At 42.9% G+C, this 25,196-nt stretch overlaps 3 protein-coding genes across 6 annotated transcripts in view; all 3 read left to right on the top strand.

The window, feature by feature from the left end:
• fhod3a (formin homology 2 domain containing 3a) overlaps positions 1–7,714 on the top strand; it is a 40,578-nt gene extending 32,864 nt beyond the window's left edge. For 3 of the 4 annotated variants that reach the window (XM_027030984.2, XM_027030982.2, XM_027030985.2), the window contains 6 exons: positions 1–23; positions 407–611; positions 3,354–3,377; positions 4,519–4,723; positions 5,296–5,454; positions 5,581–7,714. The exon at positions 1–23 is cut by the window's left edge and continues 168 nt beyond it. In XM_027030984.2, coding sequence (XP_026886785.2) covers positions 1–23; positions 407–611; positions 3,354–3,377; positions 4,519–4,723; positions 5,296–5,454; positions 5,581–5,660 — 696 coding nt within the window. In that variant the 3' untranslated portion in view covers positions 5,661–7,714. Of the gene's footprint in view, positions 24–406; positions 612–3,353; positions 3,378–4,518; positions 4,724–5,295; positions 5,491–5,580 lie in introns of all 4 variants that reach the window. The other variant, XM_035523762.1, reaches the window with a different exon arrangement.
• A 1,944-nt stretch (positions 7,715–9,658) lies between these two features.
• On the top strand, positions 9,659–15,214 carry gstr (glutathione S-transferase rho). Its single transcript, XM_027030987.2, has 6 exons — positions 9,659–10,003; positions 10,088–10,153; positions 10,449–10,554; positions 13,354–13,472; positions 14,374–14,462; positions 14,919–15,214. Exons 1-6 carry the CDS (start codon positions 9,674–9,676, stop codon positions 15,049–15,051), a joined length of 843 nt encoding a protein of 280 aa, XP_026886788.2. The 5' UTR covers positions 9,659–9,673; the 3' UTR covers positions 15,052–15,214.
• Positions 15,215–15,319: 105 nt separating this feature from the next.
• LOC113590700 (4-galactosyl-N-acetylglucosaminide 3-alpha-L-fucosyltransferase 9-like) lies at positions 15,320–18,834 on the top strand. Its single transcript, XM_027030986.2, is given in 2 exon segments — positions 15,320–17,767; positions 17,769–18,834. Coding segments are annotated over 2 exon segments (981 nt in total). The 5' UTR covers positions 15,320–17,231; the 3' UTR covers positions 18,214–18,834.
• The last annotated feature ends 6,362 nt before the right edge of the window (positions 18,835–25,196 follow it).

Raw genomic sequence — 25,196 nt, forward strand, 5'->3', positions numbered from 1 at the left:
GTACACCGTCGACTACTCAACCGGTAACACACACAGCAATTTAAACACACATGTATTCACACGATTACACCCATACCTACTCACAATCTGCTTCTGTGATTCTGTGGTTGACACCTATGTGTCGTCCTGGGTCTGTAACTCTGTGGCTGACCACTTGTGTGTTCTGTGGGTCTGTGACTCTGTGGCAGACCACCTGTGTGTTGTCCTGGGTCTGTGACTGTGGTTGAACACCTATGTGTTGTCCTGGGTCTGTGACTCTGTGGCTGACCATTTGTGTGTTCTGTGGGTCTGTGACTCTGTGGCAGACCACCTGTGTGTTGTCCTGGGTCTGTGACTGTGGTTGAACACCTATGTGTTGTCCTGGGTCTGTGACTCTGTGGTTGACCACCTGTGTGTTGTTGGGCAGGTTCCATGCATTCCTGCTGTTCCTTGGCCACCCGGTGTACGGCGTGCGGGACGTGAGCGTCCACCGCTTCAGCAAGATCATTAGCGAGTTTGCTCTGGACTATCGGACCACACGCGAGCGCATCCTGCAGCAGGAGCAGAAACGCGCTGACCACCGCCAGAGGAGCAAGACCCGGGGCAAGTTGATCATGAATGTCACCGCTGTGGTGAGTGACCCTGTCCTGACCTGCTACTGACCTTTGAGCTTTTGGGGTTGTGGTGAATGTTAGTCTTGCAGTGCTGGTGTAAAAGAGCTGATGTCTTTGGCCCTGAGTTGGTCAGCCACATAAATGCAGATGAACTCTCATTTCTTTTCATCATTCGTTCAACCTGTAAATGATCTCTAATTGCTCATAAAAAGCAGCTATGTCAGGCTTAGTGGTGTAACGGTAATATTGTATCAGGATAATACAGTAAGACTGAAACATGATAATATGGTAATTCTGTAACATGATAAAACAGTAATACTGTAACATGATATGGTAATTCTGTAACATGATAATATGATAATACTGTAACATGATAATGCAGTAATACTGTAACATGATATGGTAATTCTGTAACATGATAATATGGTCATTCTGTAACACGATAATACAGTAATACTGTAACATGATATGGTCATTCTGTAACATGATAATACAGTAATACAATGTCCTACAATATTTGGAAATGACAACAGTATTTGAAAAGTGATATCAGGGACTGATTGATGGTGTGAAAACGTGGCTCCACCCAACCCCACTAGGGAGCTGATACCAATATGTTTACAGTTTGGTCCTGGAAACCAGTCTGGAGTTCTTTATTAATGGGTTTGCACTGGATTCACACTCAGTTTACTCTGAGTTTATACTGGGTTTACATTGCACTAAAACAATTGCAGAATCTGTTCTACATGTCAGGAACCAGTCAGTTCTTCATGCTTGTAGCACTGCTGGTGGCCTGTGGGCGGAGGGTCATGGTGGACAGAGCTTGTCTCACAGCGAGGAGGTCACTAGTTCATGTCTTCAGTGAGTGTTTTGGTGTGGTAACAAGTCAGGTTCAGTTTGTCATTTGCATAATCATACATGAACATTCATGCATTGAAATGTGTGTGGTAAAGCATGGGTAACACCTCTGCAACAGCACTGATTCATGTAACTAATGACCAAATGACAACAATGTACTATATAGAATATACACAATATACAAACATACATAATATACAACAGCAGAGTAACAAAATCAACAAAATACACAATGTGCCTTCAGGAGGGTCATATATTAGCCAAGGGTGATCTGTAGATAACCACACACTGTTTATTAATAGTGACTATGTAGAAGTGTTTAAGTAGTGGTGTGCTGCAGTATACTAATAGTAATGGTGAGAAGGGCCACAGTGAACTGATACTGGGCGGGATTAAGTGCTAGCAGGCTTTACCTGTTTGAGTCTTTGTCTGTACGCAGGAGAAGAATGAAGGTGTGATCAGATTTTCCAAGAGCAGGGGGGGGGAGCGTTCATATCGGTCAGTCCATAGACCGTAGTAAGGATGACTAGGCTGAATTCTCTTGGCAGGAAAGAGGCCTGATCTTGACTGTTATGAGTTCGATGTTCGGGGAACAGTGACAGGCTATGCTCACTACATCAGTGCCCCGATGAGAGTTCACCATAACACACACCCAGAGGCCACACACCCTGCCTCTGTTCTTGTCGGAGTCCAGTGTTTTGTCCTGATGGTAGACGGGGAACCCAGCCGGAGTGATGCCTTCGTCTGGTAGCGCCTTGGATGGCCACGTCTCTCTGAGCGCCTGATCCGACTGAACACAGCAGAGTACTAGAAAGTGGAGCGTTCAAGTGCCTTCTCCTCGTCCTGCATAACCGCACGTAACCACACGTCTGCTTCTTTCTGCTCCACCAGCCACGCGTGTCATGAGCGTTGAATGGCTGCTTAAAAGAATTTGTTGATCGTAAAGAATAATCCCAAAAATGGTATGTGCTAAAACACTAAGAAATAAGACGACAGAACACGAGAGTCTGCTGTATAGACAGGACACAACACAACTTAGGACAACACTGCACCGTCACACGTGTGAAGCTCAGTCGCACATGAGAGTGACACTTGAGCTGTTCTGAGGTTTGCAGCAGGGGGTTGTTTGCCTCAGTCCTAATGTAATGAGTGTTTATCTCCTCTGTAAGTGGGTCAACCCCCATCACAGTATCAACTTCCTTTGTAGTCAGTGATCATGTGAAGTCTGTTCCACATACGCCTGAGTCCACATATGCTACATACTTCGGAGTCGAAGTAGTTAGCCTTCACTCTGTCTCTGTAGTCCCTTTTGGCAAGTCTGATGGTCCTTTGCAGGTCATACCCGGCCTTCCTGTAGTCTGTCAGGTCTCCAGCTCTGGTTCTTAGTTTGGCCTGAACCTCAGGAATGATCCAGGGTTTCTGATTGGGTAAGGGTCAGATATAATGATTTTAGAGACGATGTCATCAGTGCTTTTACAGAGTCAGTGCGTTCATTGACGTCAATGCCGGCTGTATCACAAAATATCTGCATTTGTGATTTCAACGCAGTCCTGAAGTGTGAAGATGGCCCCCTCGCGCCATCGGCAGACTGATCGCAGAACAGGCTTTACCTGTTTGAGTCTTTGTCTGTACGCAGGAGAACAATGGAGGTGTGATCAGATTTTCAAAGAGCAGGGCGGGGGAGCGTTCATATCTGTCAGTCTTATCCACCTGCGGAGGATTGTAGACTGTAGTAAGAATGACTAAGCTGAGTTTTCTTGGCAGGAAAAAGGCCTGAGCTTGACTGTTATGATACGACTGCTATAACACACAGGGCAATGCTGCCCTCCCCAACACCATCAGTGTATTTAATCAGCTCCCTAAAAAATATATGACTTCCTGTTTCTTCCCCCTTCTCCATAGAGTGATGATGAAGACGACACTGAGGTATGACTGTGTGTGTGTGTGTGTGTGTGTCTTGTTGTCCTGGTTGAGTATCACAGCATATTTGCACTCTTGTCTAGTGTATGAATTAAGTTTATTAGTATGATGGTACATGTGCTTCCTGGGAGATGAATCCGTGTGTGTGTGTGCGTGTGTGTGTGTGTTTAACAGAGGCATGAAGTAGAATCTAGTGCTACACTCCAGTAATACACACTATGGCCAGTCAAACATCTGTTTGTAACATTTGCGTACTGTGACTACTACTACAAAAAACTGTGGCACACTAAAATGCTTTCATTTGGTTTTTGGTTTCATGCACGTGTTCCCTGGGTTGTGTGTGCTGGGGTTTGGGAGCAGGCTTGTTTCATCATTACATGTTGTGTATTATAGTACAGAAACTGCCCTTCTTGGAGGAGTCCACTCTGTGGTTTCTGCTCTTTAGTGCTGCTTTTGATACAGTTCATCACAGAATCCAGTTTTCTCCACTTTACTCCCAGCAAGAAAACTGAGACTCTATTAGTCTGGCTGCAGTCAGACCTCACTGACACTCAGCATTTGTTTACATTGGCAAATGTAAATCATCCAATCATCCAAGGTGTTCCACAGGACTCTGTCTCAGGTCCTCTTCTGTTTCACGTATATATGTGTATATGCTCTCTTTCTGCAGCATAGTCTCCAGTTTCGTTCCTAGGGCTAGGGTTAGGGGTTAGGGGTTAGAACTGATGTAGTTCAGGTTATAGTAGTTCAGGTTTATAAACTGGGAATTACTTTTGACCCCGACTCCGCTTGCAAGCACACCCTAAAGCAGCATTCTTCAACCTGTACAATATATCGCTAGAGGACAGACACACACACACACATGTAAGAGTGTAACACACACTAGAATGGGACCTCAGTTCTAGAATGTGGCCTTGGTTCTAGAATGGGGGCTAGGTTCTGGAATGGGGCTTACGTTCTAGAATGTGGCCTAGGTTCTAGAATGGAGCCTTGGTTCTAGAATAGAACCAAGCCTATGTGAGCAGGAACTCAGGTAACTCTGATCCCAGATCAGCCCTTGTGCTCTGAGGCAGGCACTGCTAAAATAAGAGCACTTACGCCTACACTGTATCTGTTTCTGTGTATGTGTATTCCTGTGTGAACTCAGTCGAGCCAGGTAGCTGGGAGCAGTGCTAGTGGCAGCAGCGCCCCTATTGGAGGGCAGTGTGAAGTGCAGGGGCTGGGCCATGTGGCTGATGCAGCCTCGCATGTGCACATGAAGGCAGTTCTGAAAAGCAGCCTGCAGGGCGGCAGCACTGAGACGTGTGGAGTACCAGGTCTACGCACACGCACCCGCGCAAGAGCCAGCAGAGGTGCGAGACCCTCTGACCTTCACACACACACACCCCCCTCTGACCTTCACACACACACACAGACACACACACACACACACGCACACACACACACGCACACACACACGCACACACACACACACATGAGCCAGCAGAGGTATGAGACACACATACACTCACACACACACACATGTGCACACACACACACACACACACACACACACACACACACATGAGCCAGCAGAGGTATGAGACACACATACACTCACACACACACATGTGCACACACACACACACACACACACACACACACACACATGAAAGGGCCAGCCGAGGTGTGAGACACACACACACACACACACACACACACACACATGCACTTGCACAAGAGCCAGCAGAGGTGTGAGACGTGCACACACACACGCGCACACATGCACACTTACACGCACACGAGCCAGCAGAGGTATGAGACACAGGTACACACACAAACACACACACGTGCACACACACACGCACACACACACACGCACACTTATACAAACACAAGCACACACAGTCAAAGACACACACAAACACGTGTGTGTTCTCTGTAGGTCGTACTGCCTGGGTGAGTGCAGTGGTTAACGAGGACTCTCAGGCAGATGAGGCGGCTGATGATATCATGGAGCGACTCGTACGCTCTGCAACACAGGGCCCGCAGGAGCGCACGCAGCCCCGTGAACGCAGACGGTCCCGTGCCAACCGCAAATCACGTATGTGACAGTCTCTCCACCACCAGACCAAGAATGGTACAGTCTCTCTAACCCAGCAGACCAAGAATGGTACTGTCTCTCTAAACCCTCTCTAAACTCTCTCTCTCGCTCTCCCTCCTCTCTCAGTCAGAAGGACCCTGAAGAATGGTTTAACGGCAGAGGAGATCCAGGCTCTGGGTCTAGAGGCCACTGACATGTCTGTGTGAGGATTCACATGGATTAATATGTACTCCACACACACTCCTTTCACACTGTCAGCCACACACACACACCCCTGTCCTCACCCTGAACACACACTCTCAGCCCCCAACAGGCCCATACACAATCAGATACACACCAGCCCTACATACATTTATATATACAGCAGCCCCCCTCACACTCTGATATACAAACCAGATGAACACACTTTCATCAGCTCCACATATACTCTGTGATACTCACCAGCTCCACACACGTCCACAGTGATACTCTGTACCACATCCACAGTGACTCTCTGGACCACATCTAGTGACTCTGTACCACATCCACAGTGACTCTGGACCACATCCAGTGACTCTGTACCACATCTACAGTGACTCTCTGGACCACATCCACAGTGACTCTGTACCACATCCACAGTGACTCTCTGGACCACATCCAGTGACTCTGGACCACATCCAGTGACTCTCTGGACCACATCCACAGTGACTCTGTACCACATCTACAGTGACTCTGTACCACATCCACAGTGACTCTCTGGACCACATCCAGTGACTCTGTACCACATCCACAGTGACTCTGTACCACATCCACAGTGACTCTCTGGACCACATCCAGTGACTCTGTACCACATCCACAGTGACTCTGTACCACATCCAGTGACTCTGTACCACATCCACAGTGACTCTCTGGACCACATCCAGTGACTCTCTGTACCACATCCAGTGACTCTGTACCACATCCACAGTGACTCTTTACCACATCCACAGTGACTCTCTGGACCACATCCAGTGACTCTGTACCACATCCACAGTGACTCTGTACCACATCCAGTGACTCTCTGGACCACATCCACAGTGACTCTCTGTACCACATCCAGTGACTCTGTACCACATCCACAGTGACTCTTTACCACATCCACAGTGACTTTCTGTACCACATCCACAGTGACTCTGTACCACATCCACAGTGACTCTGTACCACATCCACAGTGACTCTCTGTACCCTGATGCAGAGGATCTGATGTCCTGCTGTCCTCACCCTCCACGTCTCTTGTGTTCCTCGCTGCTTCCGGTGTAATGTATTGAAGGATGAGAGCTGTATTGGCCCAGAGAGCCACTGGTCGCAGTTTTGTTCTGTTACTCTGAACCACCACTGTGGGACTGACCTATGCACCTTACTGCCAATCAGTATGTGGGATATTTATGGATTTCTATATCTTTGTGAACTGTAGCAGTATTTATACATTTTAGTAAATATTACACTTAATGTGTAAGACTTTTATAGGATAGGCATTTTGGAAATATGGAGAAAATTTGAAATTGTATCAATTCAGTGTTATTTTAATGCTAAAAGAAGTTTGTACACAATGGCTAAATGGTTTCTTGGTTCTGAAGTTTATTTTATGTGCTCAAGGTTTTGTCATTTCTGCAGAATGCTGTACTATATATTGAGAGCAGGATTTGATTTTAAATGTTTTATTAAGATCTTGAATGGACACTAAAGTGTTGCTGTTCTCCCCCGTTATCTACACTACATAACGCTGTTCTCCCATGTTACCCAGACTACAAAATGATGTTCTCCCCTGTTACCTAGACTACATAACGCTGTTCTCTCCTGTTACCTATATAACATAACACTGTTCTCTACTGTTACCTACATTACATAATGCTGTTCTGTCCTGTTACCTAAAATACATAATGCTGTTCTCTCCTGCTGAATGAATTACAGGGGTGATTTTATATTCTACAGTCTGTATAATCCAAATGAGTGTTTTGGTTTTGGTTGTCATTTGGACTCACGTATTAGGTGATGTTAATCGCCTGCCTCTATCAGCAAGGGCACCTGTGCAGAACCCACTCGGACCCATGTAGAACCCACTCGGACCCATGCAGAACCCACTCGGACCTGTGCAAATACTTTTTTTGTTGTTTTTTTATGCTTGTATCATGAATTCTGGCAGCTGAATCCGGCTTACCTGGTCACACTCTTTTACATGATGGTTTCCAGTTTTAAATGGTCTGTACACACAGTTCAGCAATAAATAATTTTTTGAAGCACATCCTCTGCAAATTGATTGTATTTTTGTTTGTGTGCTGTTACACATAGCTAATATTTACATTTACAATATTTAATATTTACATTTACATGCCTGTGTTTACAGGCAGTACATTTGTTATGCATACCTTTAAATTTTCCATTGTCTGTTATGTTTAACATAACAATGTGTGCTTTGGTTTTCCTCTCAGATCATCCTCTGATTGGTTAAGGAGGGCTCTGAGTTTACTTCTTTCTGCCTTAGATTCTTTTAATTCAAGGCTTCTTGTCTGAACCGAGTTGCTTGCTTGCTGTTAGTTGTGATCTCAAAGCTAGACTACTGCAACTCACTACTTGCTGGTCTTCCTCTAAGAGCCATCAGACCTCTACAACTGGTCCAGAATGCAGCAGCATGACTGGTCTTCAATCTTCCGAAGTTCACACGTTACTCCACTGCTGCGCTCCCTTCATTGGCTCCCTGTAGCTGCACGCATCAGATTTAAAATCTTGATGCTTGCCTACAAAGCCAAAAATGGACCAGCCCCTTCATACATGAGGTCAATGGTCAAAGACCAATTCCTACAGTATTCTAGATTATTGGTATGTTGGACTCTAACCTACTGTACTGGCTAGGATGTATTCTATGAGGAAATAACAAAGCACTTTTGTAAGTCACTCTGGATAAGGCATCTGCTAAATGGCATAAATGTAAATGTTTACTTATATAACCAATGGACCTACATACTTTTAATCTGACTTTAATAAGTGTTTTCCTTGCATGTCTGATGTTCATTGTAAACCATGTGTACAGTATTCATTTCCATGTATAATTAGGAACAAAATGTGGTCCTTGATTTTTAAATTACTAAGTTATGTCATAGAACACACATATTCCAAGCACAGCAAGTGATTCCAGGTGGTTCCAGGTAAACCATGCCAGATTCTCAACATACAGGTATTCTACTTAATGCCAAAACACAAAGAATACCCAACACAACGCAGTTTCTAAAAATGCTGTACATGCAGTAGTCAGACAGAGAGAGAGAGAGAGAGAGAGAGAGCGAGAGAGAGAGAGAGAGAGACGGTGGGGGCATTGCACGGGTTTGAGCCAACTCTGTCGGCTGCAAACCTTTGTCACAAACACGGATGACATTTCTAAACGATATTAAAACTTCACAACCACTAGTTACCTGCGACGTTCTAGTATGTTTCTCTTGGTTTTGTTTTCTGTTTACTAATGCAAATTTTGGCTTTGTTTGTGTGACATGTCAGGAAGAAGGTTAACTATACGAAAGAGGAGTGCTTATTATCATTACATTAAAAATAACTACATCATTTATATCTACTAAATGACTTAAGTGTTTTGTGTCGTGACACCAGCGTAACCAGCGTAACCCCTGCTTCTGTCCCGAGCGGACACACCACATTTACGACCTACAAAAGTGCTTTGTCATGGCTCACAATGCAGCAGCTTTATGCCTGGATGCCTAGACATGCGAAACACATATAATTTCTACCACGAACAACAATAAGTGCAATAAACAATAAGTACTAGAGTTTCAGTTAGTCAACACTTAGTTAATACAGGAGCAGGAGCAGCGGCCGTTTAACCACCGAGAAATCCGTCGAGACAGTTGAGACCGTGTCAGGCAGACTCGCTCGAAGCCTTTCATATGCACTTTCATTTCCACAGAGGAGCAGAGCTACAACCCTTACAACAGACATCAAGAAATCACGACAAAGGCGATAACAATTACCAGTAGGGGCAAGTAAAGAGACACAACGACTACATGTAGATTCAAGATTCAAGAACTTTATTGTCACTGTGCAAGCACAACAAAACTGCAGATTGAAATACGTACTTACACATACGTCTGGGAATATAATCCCATATAAAACATTTAATAACTCACATATGAACGCAGAGTCATATCGCTCGGGCTGCTCAGATCTCTTTAATCAGATTATTTAGATTATTATCAAGATGAGAACTCTAAACTCGCCGAGTTCTCCGGCCCACAGAGGGCGGGGTGTCCCATGTGACAGGGCGGCCCTCGGCGTTCCCCAGTACAAAGCCTGCTGCTCCCACAGCGTCCAGTGTGTAGCCAAGTTCTTGGTTCAGGCGGTCGCGGTTCCTGCTTCTACCATGGCTAAAGACATGACCCTGTACTGGGCCTCCGGGTCGCCTCCGTGCTGGCGCGTCATGATCGTGTTGGCGGAGAAGAATTTGCAGGGGTACAACAGCAAACTGGTGTCGTTCGAGAAAGGCGAACACAAGTCCGAAGAAATCATGAAACTGAACCCCCGGGGGCAGGTACAACACTGCCAATTAACGGCCATTTAATGACTGCTAACCGAAGTGGTCTGTAATAACGAAATGTCGTCTCTGTCTTTTCAGGTTCCAACGTTTAAACACGGAGACGTGATCGTGAACGAGTCTATCGGCGCGTGCATGTACCTGGAGGTAAGCGCGCATTACGATATAGCTGCAAACCTGGTCACTGCTGCACCTCGTTAAAATGTAAAGACAGTAGTAGACTTTCCCAATTTTACTGAAGTTTCTCGTAAAAAGACTAAAGTTGGATAATTGCCACACGCACGGCTTCATTGCAGAAACAAATGAACCCGTTAACACGTTTCGCTGAGTTACTCTACGTTTAAATATGATCTAAATCAGATGACGTGCAGACATGCAGGCGTTCGCGTTTCCTGCGTTAAAATCTCTGTCTGTGTCTCTGTGTCTGTGTCTCTCTGTCTAGAATTGTTTCACGTCACAGGGCACACAGCTGCTTCCAGCTGCGCCGGCAGAGCAGGCGCTCGTGCTGCAACGCGTCTTTGAGACCCAAACGCTGCAGTTTGCAATGCGTAAGAGAACCACACTCACCTAATTCTGCCCACTCCTGTACTTCGCACCAGGGGTGATTTTGGGGTCTGAACACGTGCCATCCGTCGATCTTTCTTTTAGCAAAGGCTTCGTTGTCAGTCAGACACGCGGAGGTTGGCACGCACTTACAGGTTTGGGCAGTAAACACAACCCTTCCTGTGCTTGGCTCCTAGCGATGACCTAATGATGGCAGGTCCCCACCAGCGCAGGTGGAGGAGCACACCTTCGCCAAGTTCACAAACTGTGTGAGGAGATACTCTATCTGATACTATAATGCTAATGACTCCGTTTTAGCATGTTTGAGTTGTCGTCCGCCAGTTTGTGGGTTGGTGGATACTCAAAATACCCAAATATGCACAAGCACTGGAATAATGGTAATTGAATAAATGCAATTGAAAATGCAGAAAATAAGTTAGGTAAAAATTACTATTTCTACAGTAGAATAGACAATAATAGTCTTTTAATGTGCAATCTATTAAGCAATCAAGCAAAATTCCATGATCAACTGTGCTGAAGGCTACACAGTTTTAAGTGATCTTCAATTTAATCAATACTCTTGCAAAACATCTGTGGTGGTTCTCTTGGAACCTAAAGTGCTGTATCTGCTATAATGAGTCCAAAAACCAGTCTGAAATGTCTCCATTAAATGGTTTGGGTGGAGTTAGTCACTTGGTTGCGTATACACCACCGTTTTGATGATCTTACCCAGTATATTCGGAATATAAAAGATAATAGAAGGAATATTTGAATCTAATCATGTATATAATTTTCAAGAACGGCTGGGTGAAGATTACTTTTCTTACAAGGAGACCTGAATACAGTGGCTTTAAGTCTCTAGGGGTAAATTCCTTGTTGGAGTGACTGATTGATTGACCAATGCTCAGAACATTTCTAGAGAGTAGGTCAAATACTGGTTTGAATTTTTTTAATTGATTAAGGATCAAGAGGGCAGCTGGTACTGTTCAGATATGAAGTTGTTTTTAATGAGCATTTCATGACTAATCCATCAGTCTTTGTAGCAGTCACTTTCCACCTTACTGTGGGCCATGGAGGGCCCTCAACAATGCCTTCTGAGTCAACATCTTACTACTGAAGAAATTGGCAAACTGTTCACATCATTGTAAAGATGACAATGTAATGTAGAGAATATGTAACCAGTTTATTGGGATTGTCTTTACTGATGAGACTGAAAACAAGCTGACCTTGCAGTCTTGTGTAAGCTGTTGAGCTGTTTCAGGATGTTTTTGAAAAAATTGGCAGCAATTGTCTACCTGTCCAAACAGGTAAGCACTGACAAGATGGAAAAGATGGAATAGTAGCAGGGGACACCTTGTTGTTTAGCCCAAGTGATTAAACCAGATCTAAAACATGACCATGTTTAAGAGGATGGCTTGATGCATGCTGAGGTCAAAGGCTTTAACTACCATGGTAAAGTCATTAGTAATGGGAGCCAAGGCCTTATCGACATGAATATTCAAGTCTCCACTGAATAGCATGTTGGTGAAATCTATTAAAATCTTTGATGGCTCACCAAATTCCTCCAGAAAACCTGTATGAAGTCTGGAGGAATTATAAATAACCAGTATAAGAACAGGTTGTCCTTAAGGTTAATGGCCAGATGGTCAAAGGTGGAGAATATCCCAAAAGATGCTTGTTTGCAAGATATCTGACCATGATGCAGATAGGCTGCCACCACTCGTCCAGTCTAGGAACACTTATTTAGATGGGGTTCCCTCATTAAGGCAAATGGTCACTTCCACAACCAGGTTTCTGTAAGAAAAATGTCAAATTTATGATTTTCTGTTGCAAAGTGATGTGAAATTAAATAAGTAAAGCAGCATTTAACAGTAGGTGGAATGTCTAGCAGAAACTCTAAGCACTGTGAACAGAAAAGTTTAAATTGGAAATATTGGAACTTTCAGGTTCTTGTAGCCATGTCACCAGCTGCTACATGAACCTGCACCATTTCTCTCAAATGTAGCATGTTTTCCAGCATGTCGGGACGGTTTCTTTCTCCAAGTGGCGGGGGGGGTGTTGGTTGTTCTTCAGTGGACTGTGAGCAGGCACATATGACGGGGTAGTGAGCTTGTTCCTGATTAACTTGTTTCAGTGGTGATGTAGTTGGCCAACACTGCTGCTGTGTTAAAAGTATTGTGAGTTGGCCTGGGCAGGCAGGGGTGCCCAATGTGCTTTTGGTGTCGCTTGGGTTTGATCCCCAGGCTGAGGCGTCAAGACCTTGGAAGATGACTGAAGTAGTAACAGTGCTGCCTCCCCACCGTTATCTTCCAGATTGCATGATGGGTGAGGTTTCACGTACTCGGGACCTTTAACTTAAGCCACAGGGCAGTATTGGGTGGTGAAGAAAACAAAGATGGTCTAATGCATTTCAGTGGAAAGTCTTTCCAACCCCAAAACTGATGAATGTTTTCCAAGTAATCAAGTCCACATAAGACACAGGCCTTGAGTCATGTATTCAAAGATCAGAGATGGAGAAGGTGCTCGTTCGTTGTGCTACATGTGGTCCACTGAAGAAAGTTTGCAAGTTCAAACCCTTAAATGCGTTGAGTTCTAAAAAGTCCCTTTTTAATAGCCTGAGCCTTGAATGAAAAGCTACAGCAACCCCCTTGTGTAACACAAGACCAGCACAGAGAATCCTCTAGTGATGCAGAACAGCTGCATTATTCAGAATGAATGATCAACCAAACTGTTGTCATAATTTGAAATAAAAATGCAGTTACTACATCTGAACTTTGCTTTGTTTGTGGCTGGTGTTTGCGTAGGTGACGCCCTGTTCTATGAGCGCTTCACACCTGAGGGAGAGAGACACGAGTCTGCCCTGAAGAGAAACAAGGAAAACCTGACCAAAGAACTGAAGCTGTGGGAGAGCTACCTGCAAAAGGTGTTGTGTACACACACATACAGTTTAAGATTCCCAACATTGACTACATGCATTTTAATAATCAGTTAATAATCTGATTTATTCCTCGATTGGAATAAATAAATAAAAAAAACAAAAAAAACCCCCCACCTAAATCAGAATGGAATAATACATCTGAGCTTGATGTAATTTTGATCAATATTTATCAGTAATTATCAATATGAAAGGCACGGATTGCATCCTAAATCAGGCACTATGCACCAATTTGTAATGGTAGTACATGCTATTCTCATGAGTGACTTGGTACTGCTCCCAAATGAGTGTGGAACATTTCACACAGAGTTTAATATTATAGCCGAATGCCCAATGACCTTTGAACTTCATGACAAAAAGGTTTGAATAGATGCACTGAGGTAAAAACTTGAGGCTTAAAAGTTAATGTAGGGCGACAGTCTTTTGAAAAAATGCAAAGTTCAAAGTATCTTGCAGCATTTTGACAATGTTGACAACAGTACAGTGCAGTTTTCTAGCGGGAACGGTTGGCTAAACGGCTAGCTAAAGTGCCCTGAACCTGTGTGCTAGCTCGCTAACAGCTCATGCTAAATGGATAACTGAAATCAGTATTTTAGCCCATTTCCTTTTGGGGTTTGGCACACATCCCAGTAAATTCTTCACTTATTGTATAAAATATTTAATTGTTATATGAATCACTTATGCATTAAACTTGCACTTGAAAACAACTTTGTCAGCATCTGCTGTTTTTGTATTGTTTAGCTTCACTTCAGAAATGTCCTGTGATGTTGGTCTCAGTTTGAGTCTGTTACTTTTCTGTGCCGATTTTATGCTGCAAAATGCCAAAAGATTTGAAACCTATTTTTTGCTGGTGACATCAAGGGTCTCTCGCTCTCGCTCTCTCTCGTAGATGGACAGTGGCTCATACCTAGCCGGAAGGACCTTCTCCATGGCAGATGCTGTCTGTTTCCCTGTGATTGCCTTCTTTTCACGCTTTGGGTAAGGGCTGTGTGGGTGGACACAAATGCAAATGTCGCATTGCATAAACCTTTACAGACCAACACTAGTGGCCTTTTGTGGGGTTGGTTTTTTTTCTTTTTTTTCTCTCCTCCCCCACTTGTAAAAACACATCATTACAAATAATAAAGCACATATTAAACAAAAGGTTAGCTGAGCAATATTAAGGGTTAACTTGAGATTTACTGGGTATTTCTGTTTTTCTTTTTAAAATATTTTTAGTTCAGAATGACAAAAGGATTTATGGTTATTGGTACCAGTCAGTTATCAGTAGCTTGCTGAACTGACTGATCAATTATTGAGGGTAACAGTTTGGGTTATGTGCACACTACACACTCTACCCTACGCTATATACTCTACACACTCCACCCTCTACTATACACCATGTACTCTACACACACACTAACTTGCAGTTGATTTCACATGCGTTTCCTGCAGGCTGAGTGAGGAGCGCTACCCCAGGCTGATGGCGTACTACCAGATGGTGAAGGATCGTCCCAGTATTATATCCACCTGGCCACCTCACTGGTTGGAGAACCCCCAGGGCCAGGACATGCTCAAGGACCTGTGAGAGGACGGGCACGTAACACTGGCCCAGACCTGCTCATGACCGGCATATGACAACACATGATTTCACTCCATGTTTGGTTCATTTTGGGTGTCTACTAATAGATATTTTTGCAGTGTGTATAACATGAATTTGCATCTAATAAAACCTTGTCTGCAGCCAGTTACTAACTGAGCAGTTTTTAATGGCCTGACCTGATGTTTTACCACAGATTTAAAAGTGGTGTTGGATAAAAACAGAAAACTGTTCTCATTTAGCTCATAACATTAGCAGAATAAATGAATTATGGCATTAGCACATAAGACCACTGTGAAGGACTTGTGCAGTGCAGGATTCCAGTTTACACTGCAAAGGACACGGTTTCTGGATGCTGGTGTTCCCTGCCTGTCAGATGCAGCAATCTTGTATGAGCCTGTGTATGGCTTTGGTTTAGTGAATGCAACAACAAAAAGCCCCAAAGCAAAATGCAAACATTTTTGCAGCTATGAACTAAATGTACATTTTTAATTCAGAATTTCAAACCTTAAACTTGTAAATTGTACACATTTGACAGGGCTACAATGGCTAGAGCATCCATGCCCTTCCTGCCACTTGAGCAGACCAAAAATGCAATTCCAGGAAATATCTATAAAATGAAGTCACTATCAGACTCCTCTTTGAAATAAGGTTTCACAGGCTCCACAGGTACAGTCAGAAAACTGCTGCTCTGGGCTGGTGCACTCCTCTCAGACATTTAATTAACTCAGAAGTGAAACTGGTGGTCACTGTCTTTACACAGAGGTTGGGCCATACCAACTCTAAATCTAAATAGGGGTCTCAAACACATTTATTTTGACTGACATTAGTTTGCTATGAATTGAATGTTTTATGTATGGCTCTAACAAGCAGGTTTGCTGTACTATTGAGAGTTCTTCTTGGCTCTGTGTAACTCAGGTTTAAGATGTCACTGTTTGAAATCTGTCATACTAGTTCTGTTTGACTTTTCAACAAGTGTTCATTGTGTGTGTTTGTGCAAGAGATCATGTCACTGTGATGAGTGTCCAGTGTCGTGTGCGTTATCTAGTGTGTCACACTGTGCGTGTTACCTGGTGTGACACTGCTGGGTGAACAGTGGGTGTGTCTTCTCATGTGGGTGTGTGTTAGCTTGTGTATCACTGTGGTGTGTGTGTGCATATTACATGGTGTGTCGCTGTTCTGAGTGTCCGGTATGTGGGTGTGTGACTTTTTTTTTTTAATTATTATTATTAGTTGCATTTATATAGCACCTTTCTCAAGGTCAAGGTGCATCACTGTGCTGAGTGTCCTGTGTGTGTGTATGTGTGTGGTAGGATGGCCTCTGCTCTAACAGTGAGCTTGACTGGGCAGATTGTTTTTCACCGCATGTGATACCTGGAATGCCACATCATGGGATGTGCCCTTTCAGCTTGTGACAGTGACTCATCAGGTATCAGGAGGGTCGTTAGCTTCCCAAAACATAGATAGGTAATAAATAATAAGAGTACCTATGTAATAAGGTCTGGTCTGCTACTGAATACAATATATCTTTTCCCTGTGTAAGGTTAGTATGTCGCGGGGTCAATATACGTGCAGACACAATCAAGTTTAATCTAGTTTTAGCCTCTTGTTTTGGGTGAAGCACAAGTTTGGAAATTGCTTGTGGTTGTAGATAAAATACTACAGGTCCCACAATGCACCTGGCCAGACATGGTGTTATACTTGGAAAATAAACTACAGTTATAGAGCTTACAATTTATTTTGAGGCTGAAGCCTTTGAAAGGAAAAGGCTGAAGTACACAGACTTAGTGGCTGAAGTGAGAGAACGCAGGTGATAGGTGGCTATAAGACCAGTAGAGACATGTGTTAGACCAGTAGAGTTAGAGGTTAGACCAGTAGAAAAAAGTGTCAGATAAGGGAGATGGCTCTGAGATGGAAAATAAAGAGCAACATTTAAAAGGAACACACAATACTGTGTGAGAGACGTCACAAAATACAAAAACGACATGCAGTACTTTGTGACATCACAAAATACAAATGCAACATACAGTACTGTGCGAGTGACATCACAAAATACAAAACAGGCCATGCAGTAGTGTGACATCACAAAAAAAAAAAAGTTTGTCCTAGTAAGGGATTGAGTGTCAAGGAATTTAAGGTCACAGCTCTATGTCTACCACACCCTGTCCATGAGCTGGCTGCTGTCTCCTGATGCTGAACTGCCCCCACATCTAGAGAACCTTAAACACACACAAAAAACCATCAACAGCACAGCAGAAAAGCACCCAGCACACGAGGGAGATGAGCTGGACTCCATCCTGGTCTTAATCTGGATGTGGCCCTTCACACACCCACTTACACAGATGTCCTGTAGCTTGTTCAACATCACAGGTTGTCATTTAATAGGTGACAGAAGTCAGTATGCCCAAGCACATGGGGTTATGTTTCATCACAGAGAGATTCATAATAACTGGCCAGACCTCCTGGAATTGTCACGACCTCCACTCCAGAAATGGGTCTGGATGAACATGGAGTCTCCAGCCAATTCACAAAAACTGCCTGGTCTTGATAATCTATTCAATCTGACAGCAAACTATCGGAGAGACTCAGATATCTGGGTGCCTTATGGGTGGATTGTAGAGGCATCTAATGACAACAAAGCCTTTAAAATACCAAAGAAGGACAAACTAGTCTGCTGGTTCGTCAACAACTGGGACAAACATTTTTTTGCGTGTGAAATACTTCAATGAATTTAGCAAAAACACAAAGATAGAGATTTACGGTGGACACTTTGACAGGTATCAAAGCAAGCAAGATTATTTTAAAATTATATCAAACTGTAAATTCTACTTATCCTTTGAGAACTCCATCTATAAAGACTACATCACAGAAAAGCTGTATAATCCACTGACATCTGGCACGGTACCTGTGGTTCTTGGCCCACCCAGGGAGAACTATGAAGAATTTGTACCTGGGAATTCCTTCATCCATGTGGTTGATTTCAGATCCCCTGAACAACTTGCAGATCATCTTAAATTACTGGACCAAAACCAGGAGATGTATGAACAATACTTCACCTGGAGAACACACTTTACTGCTAAGGTTTCTTATTTTGGTGTGGATCACGCTTGTGGTATTTGTGATTATATAAGTAAACACAAGAGCTACTGAGTATTTAAAAGCCTTAATAAATGGTATTGGGGTCAGCTGGATTTGTATGAGATGATCCTTCCAGAGGGAAACAAAATGGAATTAAAATATTCTTCCTCTTCTTGTTTTCATTATTATTATAACCCTAAATCTGACCCCCCATTATGTGGTGGTCTCTTTCTCTGAGACTATTGCTTAGCACTTCACCGCTAATCTCATAATCCAAGCCTGTCCCACCACGCAGGAGCCATCATCATTAGATATTTTAGGTGGGTGCAACCCCACTGTATTTGACTAGCGCAGGTGATGAAATATGTTGTTTAAGGGTTGTAGTTTGGTTTGGTTTAGTTCAGTTCTGTGCTGGTTAAATATTTTGTTTTTTAAGTGTTAGGGTTTGGTTTGGTTTGTTTCTGCAGTGATTAAATTAAACTGGACATATTCCTGGCTGCCCTACTGCACAGATAGCCTTATAGAAGGTTATTCCACAGTGTGGGAGCATTATAGGAAAAGGCTCTGTCGCCTGTGGTAGGTTTTCTTATTCTTTGTATTGGTAAAGAGCTGCACCTTTTTATCTAAGCAGATGTGGTGGATCGTTGCATTAAGAGTTCTCTAAGGTACTGTGGGGCATAACCATTCAGTGCTTTGTAGTTCATTAGGTGTATTTTATAATCAATACAAAATATTACTGGGAGCCATTGTAAAGTAGCTAAGATAGGAGTGATGTGTTCAAATTTTCTAGTTCTAAGTTAGAACTCTGGTTGCTGCATTTTGAACTAGCTTGAGCTTGTTTAGGCATTACATTACATAGTGATACAGCCAGATAGTTTCAAGTTCAGTTTATTCGTCACATACATAGTCATACACAGTATAACTCGCAGTGAAATGGTGGAGAGTGCTCTGTCCAAACTGAGGAAAGGAAACAGGGGTGCATAGAGAAAAATGTATATATGCAAGATAAATATATATACTCTATGTATGTACAAAATATATTAACAATGTATGTACAATATATGTATATTATGATTATATACACAATGTACAATGTATATGGTTGGGTATATATGTACACAATCTACAGAATGTACAGATCCATTTTGTATAATAACATATCTACAGTTGTTGTGTAACAAGGTAATTGCGTATAAATCTATATATACAGGTGTACAGATATACAGTTATGTTATGTTAGATAGTAAGGCATTACAGTAGTCCAATCTTGAAGTAATAAATGCATGGGCTAGCTTTTCTGCATCATGTGAGGAGACCATGTTCCCAATCTTTACAACAATAGTGGAGTGTTGTTTCTGTCGCAGTTCTGCTTACACCTGAATTTACACCCAAAATTAACCAAACATGGAGTGAAATCATGTTATGCTGCTGCAATTAGGTTATCCTTTGTACACACTACCACACATATTTCACCATGAGGTGGCACCAGCATGACAAGCTGATCCTGCACAATGTTTTTACACTGATCTGGGAGCAGCATCTTTATAATCAGTCTATCAGTGATGACCATCGCAGTTTGAGTTTATCCTTGTAACGTGCTAGCCCTAGGGCCGAAGGACATGGAAATGCAAATAATGACAATCAAATCTTCATTTTTCATCAAGGTTACTCTAAATATTTATGACATTTAACAGACATTGGCATTTATCGAGTGACTTACAAAAGTGCTTTGTCATTTATTAATAGAATGTATCCTAGCCAGTACAGTAGGTTAGAGTTTAAGATACTATTGAACTAGAATACTGTAGAAACACAGGGATCAGTGCTGATGCCTACAAGTGCAAAACACATATAAGTTCTATAACAGAAAACAATAAGTGTAATAAACAATAAGTACTAGAGTTTCAGTTACTCAGCACAGGAGCAGTCAACCTCAGTGCAATAAACAATACCCTACAATAAGTACTAGAGTTTCAGTTAGTGAACACAGGTGCAGGATCAGTGGTCATTAATATATTCCACAAATAGATGGGTCTTCAGTCTGTGTTTGAAGACAGTTTTCGGTCCAGACAGCCAGCGGAAATTCACTCCACCATCTGGGAGCCAAGACTCACAAGGTTACTCACACTCACATGTTGCCAGTCTCTGACTTTGCTAATATATTTTGCTGCATTGCCCATTGGAAGAAAAAAACACAATCTAGCATTTTCCACAGTATTAAAATAGGAGAGTAAAAGTCAGTGAGGTTGGAGACTGTGTTTGTTCTTAATGGCCTCTCTCACAGTCCACACATGTCCTCTCTCCTGCTCTAGCTACAACACGGTTAATAACCCGAGATTTAATCCAAATTAAGCTGATCAGCGTCTCAACAACAACATGCCAATTTCCATGACTTCAGTGTCACTGTAAATACCATTAAATTTTAAAAGCTGTGAGTAAGGGATGGGGGTGTTATCATTACATACTCCTTGGATCATTTCCTTTGCTGGGATCACTCTTATACGCTGTAGTTTTTGGCTTGCAAGCTTTCAGGTGCTCAGGTGTGTTTTCAGGTGTAATTCCCAGTGGAGAAACCTTAGCAAACCACAGACTTCCAGCATTATCCAGTCAGTCAGCAGGGGCACATTTACAGCACAGCACATACATAACAGGGTATGCTATGACATCACACTGCCAACTGGGAGTGCTGGTATCCATATGATACATACAGACAGCAAGGATGTGCCTGTTCTCTGTGTGAACATACATTTTATGTTTACATTTTCCTTAACAAAGGCTTGGCTAAACAAGTAGGAGAATCTAAGAATTTCCATCTTATAGGTCAAAAAGAGTATTTTGTAGTGAATACAAAATGTAACAGTGCAGGGTGAAAGCAATCAAACTGTAATTTGCTGCTGTATGGACTAAAGAAACCTGCCATCATCTGCCTTGAGAAGCATCTGAGAGAATGACGAGATTGCACCGAAGAGAGAGACGAGATAAAGAAACACATTTGAAAAATGTTCTTCTCTAGAGTGCCGTACATACATCTGTGTCCTCTGGAGGTGAACCCACAACCTCATATTTGAAACATGAGCTGAGAATGACAACTGGTTGTCCAAAGTTATGCTCAGGCTACAAGCTGCTTTGGATGGTGATACCAGGGAGCTCTCATAGGAAACTGTAAGGTCATGGTAAGGTCTGGGAGTTCCTGGTTTGAACAGCAGCTCAGTTTTACTGGGGTTGAGCTTCAAGTGGTGGGCTGTCATCCATGACGCAATGTCAGTCAAGCAGGTTGAGATACGTCTTGAGACCTGCGTGTCGGAGAGTGAGGAAAGAAAGAAAGAGAGAAAGAAAGACTTAATTGGGTGTCATCAGCAAAGCAGGGGTAGAAGTAGCCATGAGAAGATATTATATCACCAAGAGAAAGCGTGTACAAAGAGAAGAGAAGAGGGGACCCCAACACACACACACACAGACACATTATACAGGCAGGTAATGGAGTGCTGAGCACCTGTAACAGGTGTGTGAGGCAAAACAACCAAATCAGAAGGCCATGTGGCCTGGGGGTGGAGTTTCTTGTACACTCTCGTTTACAGTAATTATGTGGTTTAGGTGATATTAGAGCAACATTAGTCTTCTGTCAGATTTTGCTTATCTCCAGGCTTTACACTATACACATTTTCCCATGTGAACTCCCCAGAGTTTCTAGACTGTGGACACCTTCATTTTGACTGGAGTTCAAGGATGTGACCTTCAATGAGCACCTTTTAAGAGTCATAAAATTACAATGCTTTTCTCATCTTAGGGTCATAACTTAAAAGGTTTTTCTCATGCAAACATGCATAGTGTGTGTTTTGCACCTGCTGGCTGAATGCTACAATTGTATAATAACAAAGTAATGATCAAAGATAAATGTAGTATAAAACACCGCATAATGACTATTAAACATGTGAAACAAATTTTGGCTGAATTCACTTTAAATTAAATGAATGAATTTAAAGGATCAGGAACAGAGCAAGTATTCTGACCTTCAGAGGTAAAAAAAAATTAAGCATCTCTTAGATGAACTGAACAGGTTTGATGTAAGCATGCTTTTAAGTTCAGGACAACAGATGCAAATCTCAAACCACAGAAAAGAAGCACATTTTAAAAACTGGTATCCAGTAATACAATCGGGGGATCTAGCTTGTGTGTCTCAACTACATGACGTGTGAAGTTGTCTAGGAAAATGCCTGTTTCAAATGAGCTGTCCACTCTTACCATTAAAAGAAATCTCTTTGTCAATGTCAAACATTCCTTTGCAAAAGATGCAGGTATTAAATCCAGAGCACTCTGAATGTTTTTTTAATCACAGCACTGTCATATGTAGCTGTTTCATGTATTTTACTAGAGATGTATTTCATAGGCAGTAAACCCTAAACCTATTATCAGTTGCATTTATATAGCGCCTTTCTCAAACTCAAGGATGCTTTACAAATATCACTTTTTTTCACACTCACACCTGATGAGAAGTAGCAGCTAATTTTGCACACAGCGAACTCTCGATTAGAAACCACAGCTGGGGGACTGCACCAGGTACAGGGAAAGAGGAGGAGGTTAAGATCACTAATTGTAGTATTAATTTCACTATAGGATTAATTGCTAGTTTTAAATTACACTTCAGTTATCATTTTGAATGGACTGTTTATTATAAACTATTAAGTGCACTCACTGAATGAAATTCAAACTCAAATTTATTTATATAGCATTTTGTACAGGAGCCATTGAGGAAGAAACCTTGAGAGGAACCAAGACTCAAAGGGGGGGGGGGCCCCCATCCTCCTCAGGAAGAATTATATTCTTCATATTCTAATCAGTCTGACTAATGGGCTTATTTTAGCTTCGTAATTGCAGTTTATGAAGGTTTTTTTTTTAAACGAACCTAAATTGGTATAAATTTAACTACAGAGTGGCACCAGCGTGTCAAACTAATGTTGCACAGCTTTTTTACACTGATCTGAGATCAGCAGCTTTATAGTCGGTTATAGTGTACTATGGTTTACCACCACAGTCTGGATATGTAGAGCATTTCCTACATCAGTGTTTTGTGTTTTGGGCTCTCCCTGAAACTAGAACCAGAAAGAAATGGAATGCCAACAGATTTCTCTGCGAGTACAGTCACTAAAGGTCAGAGACAACAGCAGATCTGCAGATTACACTTTAAATCCGTGTCCTCTATATTCTCACGTTTCTCTTTCTGTAGTGTTCAGTGCTTTGCACAGTTCTTTCCTGTTCAGTCTCTCTGTCTGCCCTCAGGGTCCTGAAGGCCAACTGAGCTCGCACATAACCAGCTCAGCCCTCTGCTCCCAGCATTACCAACAACAGTAACAACATTTTATTATATAGTATTTTTTAGTATTTAACTTTGAGTCCAAAATCTTAAAAGGCCTTATACAAAAATAAAAAATAGTTACACAAAACATTAAAAAGGAAAACTGCTACAATGTAATATATACATTTTTAAATCATTAATTAAATAAAACCTCTACAAACTGTGTAATACATTCTGTACCTAACAAAAAAATGGAAAAGAGGTCTAGTAATATATATTTCTATACACAGACCAGGCTAAACAAGCACTTCTTCAATCTGCACATAAAAACAACTACAGACCTTCCAGTCAGTTTTAGATCACTATTCCAGTGTTTAGGAGCTAAATAAGCAAATAATCTTAATCCATCTGAGTTGTAGGTGATCACAGGGATTACTAGCAGCTGTGACACAGGCGGCTCAGAGGAAGTGGTGGGTGGGCTTGTGGGGAAGTGCTGTTTATTATCCATAGATAATAAAGAAACAAACACTAAATAAACAAAACACACAAAGTAATCCTTGGGTCAAAGGCAGCGCAGTGATGTTCAACAGCGAAGTTGATGGCTCGTCAGTTAATGTGCAGCACTGTCTTTGTGTACCTGTGGGTTTTAAATAGACACACAATTAGCAGGGACGGGTGCACACAATCAATACTCCAGGGATGGGGAGCGAGGCTGGGAAGTGGAGTGATCCCTATCACGAGTGGTCGTCTCCTTCCTGCTGGCAGGCCAGCCTCCCATGACAGAACCCCCCTCTGAAGACCCTGCCAGCCTCCTGACACGTGGCCGGCCCGGTCTTCGTGGAGCAGGCTTCCCCGGATGCTTTCTGTGGAAGGAGGCGGTGAGATCAGGGTCCAATACCTGGGAGGCCGGTACCCAGCTACGTTCTTCTGGACCATACCCCTCTCAGTCAACCAGGTACTGAAGTCCCATCCTACTCCGACATGAATCCAGTAGCTGTATGCCGGCGATCCATCAATGTCGATGGGGGGAGGTGGAGGACCCAGGGGGTGACCCTCCTCTGCAAGGGGACCCTCCACCACCAGTTTCAGGGCGGACACGTGGAAAGCCCGAGACGCCTTACTGTTTCCTGGCAAACCCACACAATACGTGACATCCTTAACCCGCTCTAGTATGGTGTATGGGCCTTCATATTTTGTCTCCAGCTTCCCCAAGGGGCCTGCCCGGCTGTCTTTCGTGGAAACCCACACATCTTGTCACAGTTCATATCACAGAGTTTCCCCGCATCTCATATCTTCCTTTTATAGTTGGGAATTGCTTTGCGTAGGTTCTGATGTGCTTCCTCCCATACCCGCTCACTGCATCGGCACCATTCCTCTATGGCCGGCTGGTCGGATATGGGCGCATTCCATGGATAAAGCATTGGCTGATACCCTAAATCACACTCAAACGGTGTCATCCTCGTGCCAGAATGGCGTAGTGAATTTTGGGCATATTCAGCCCACGGAAGAAAGGTACTCCAGGTCTCGTTCTTGATTAATTCTTTCCACCTGTCCACTGGCCTGGGGGTGGTATCCAGATTTAAGGCTCACCATGATGTTCAACTTTCCCAGCAGCTCCTTCCAGACTCTGGACGAAATATATGGTGGAAGAGCTGGTCAGCCGTCTCCCAGGAGCAGTATTCAGCAGTCCCCTTGACAGAGTGTCCTCCCGATAGGGCTTCCTTCTTGCAGCAGGCGATCGTAGGTGATGGCCAATTGCACT

Source organism: Electrophorus electricus, chromosome 2, assembly GCF_013358815.1.
Source record: "Electrophorus electricus isolate fEleEle1 chromosome 2, fEleEle1.pri, whole genome shotgun sequence".
In the NCBI taxonomy this organism is placed as follows: Eukaryota; Metazoa; Chordata; class Actinopteri; order Gymnotiformes; family Gymnotidae; genus Electrophorus; species Electrophorus electricus.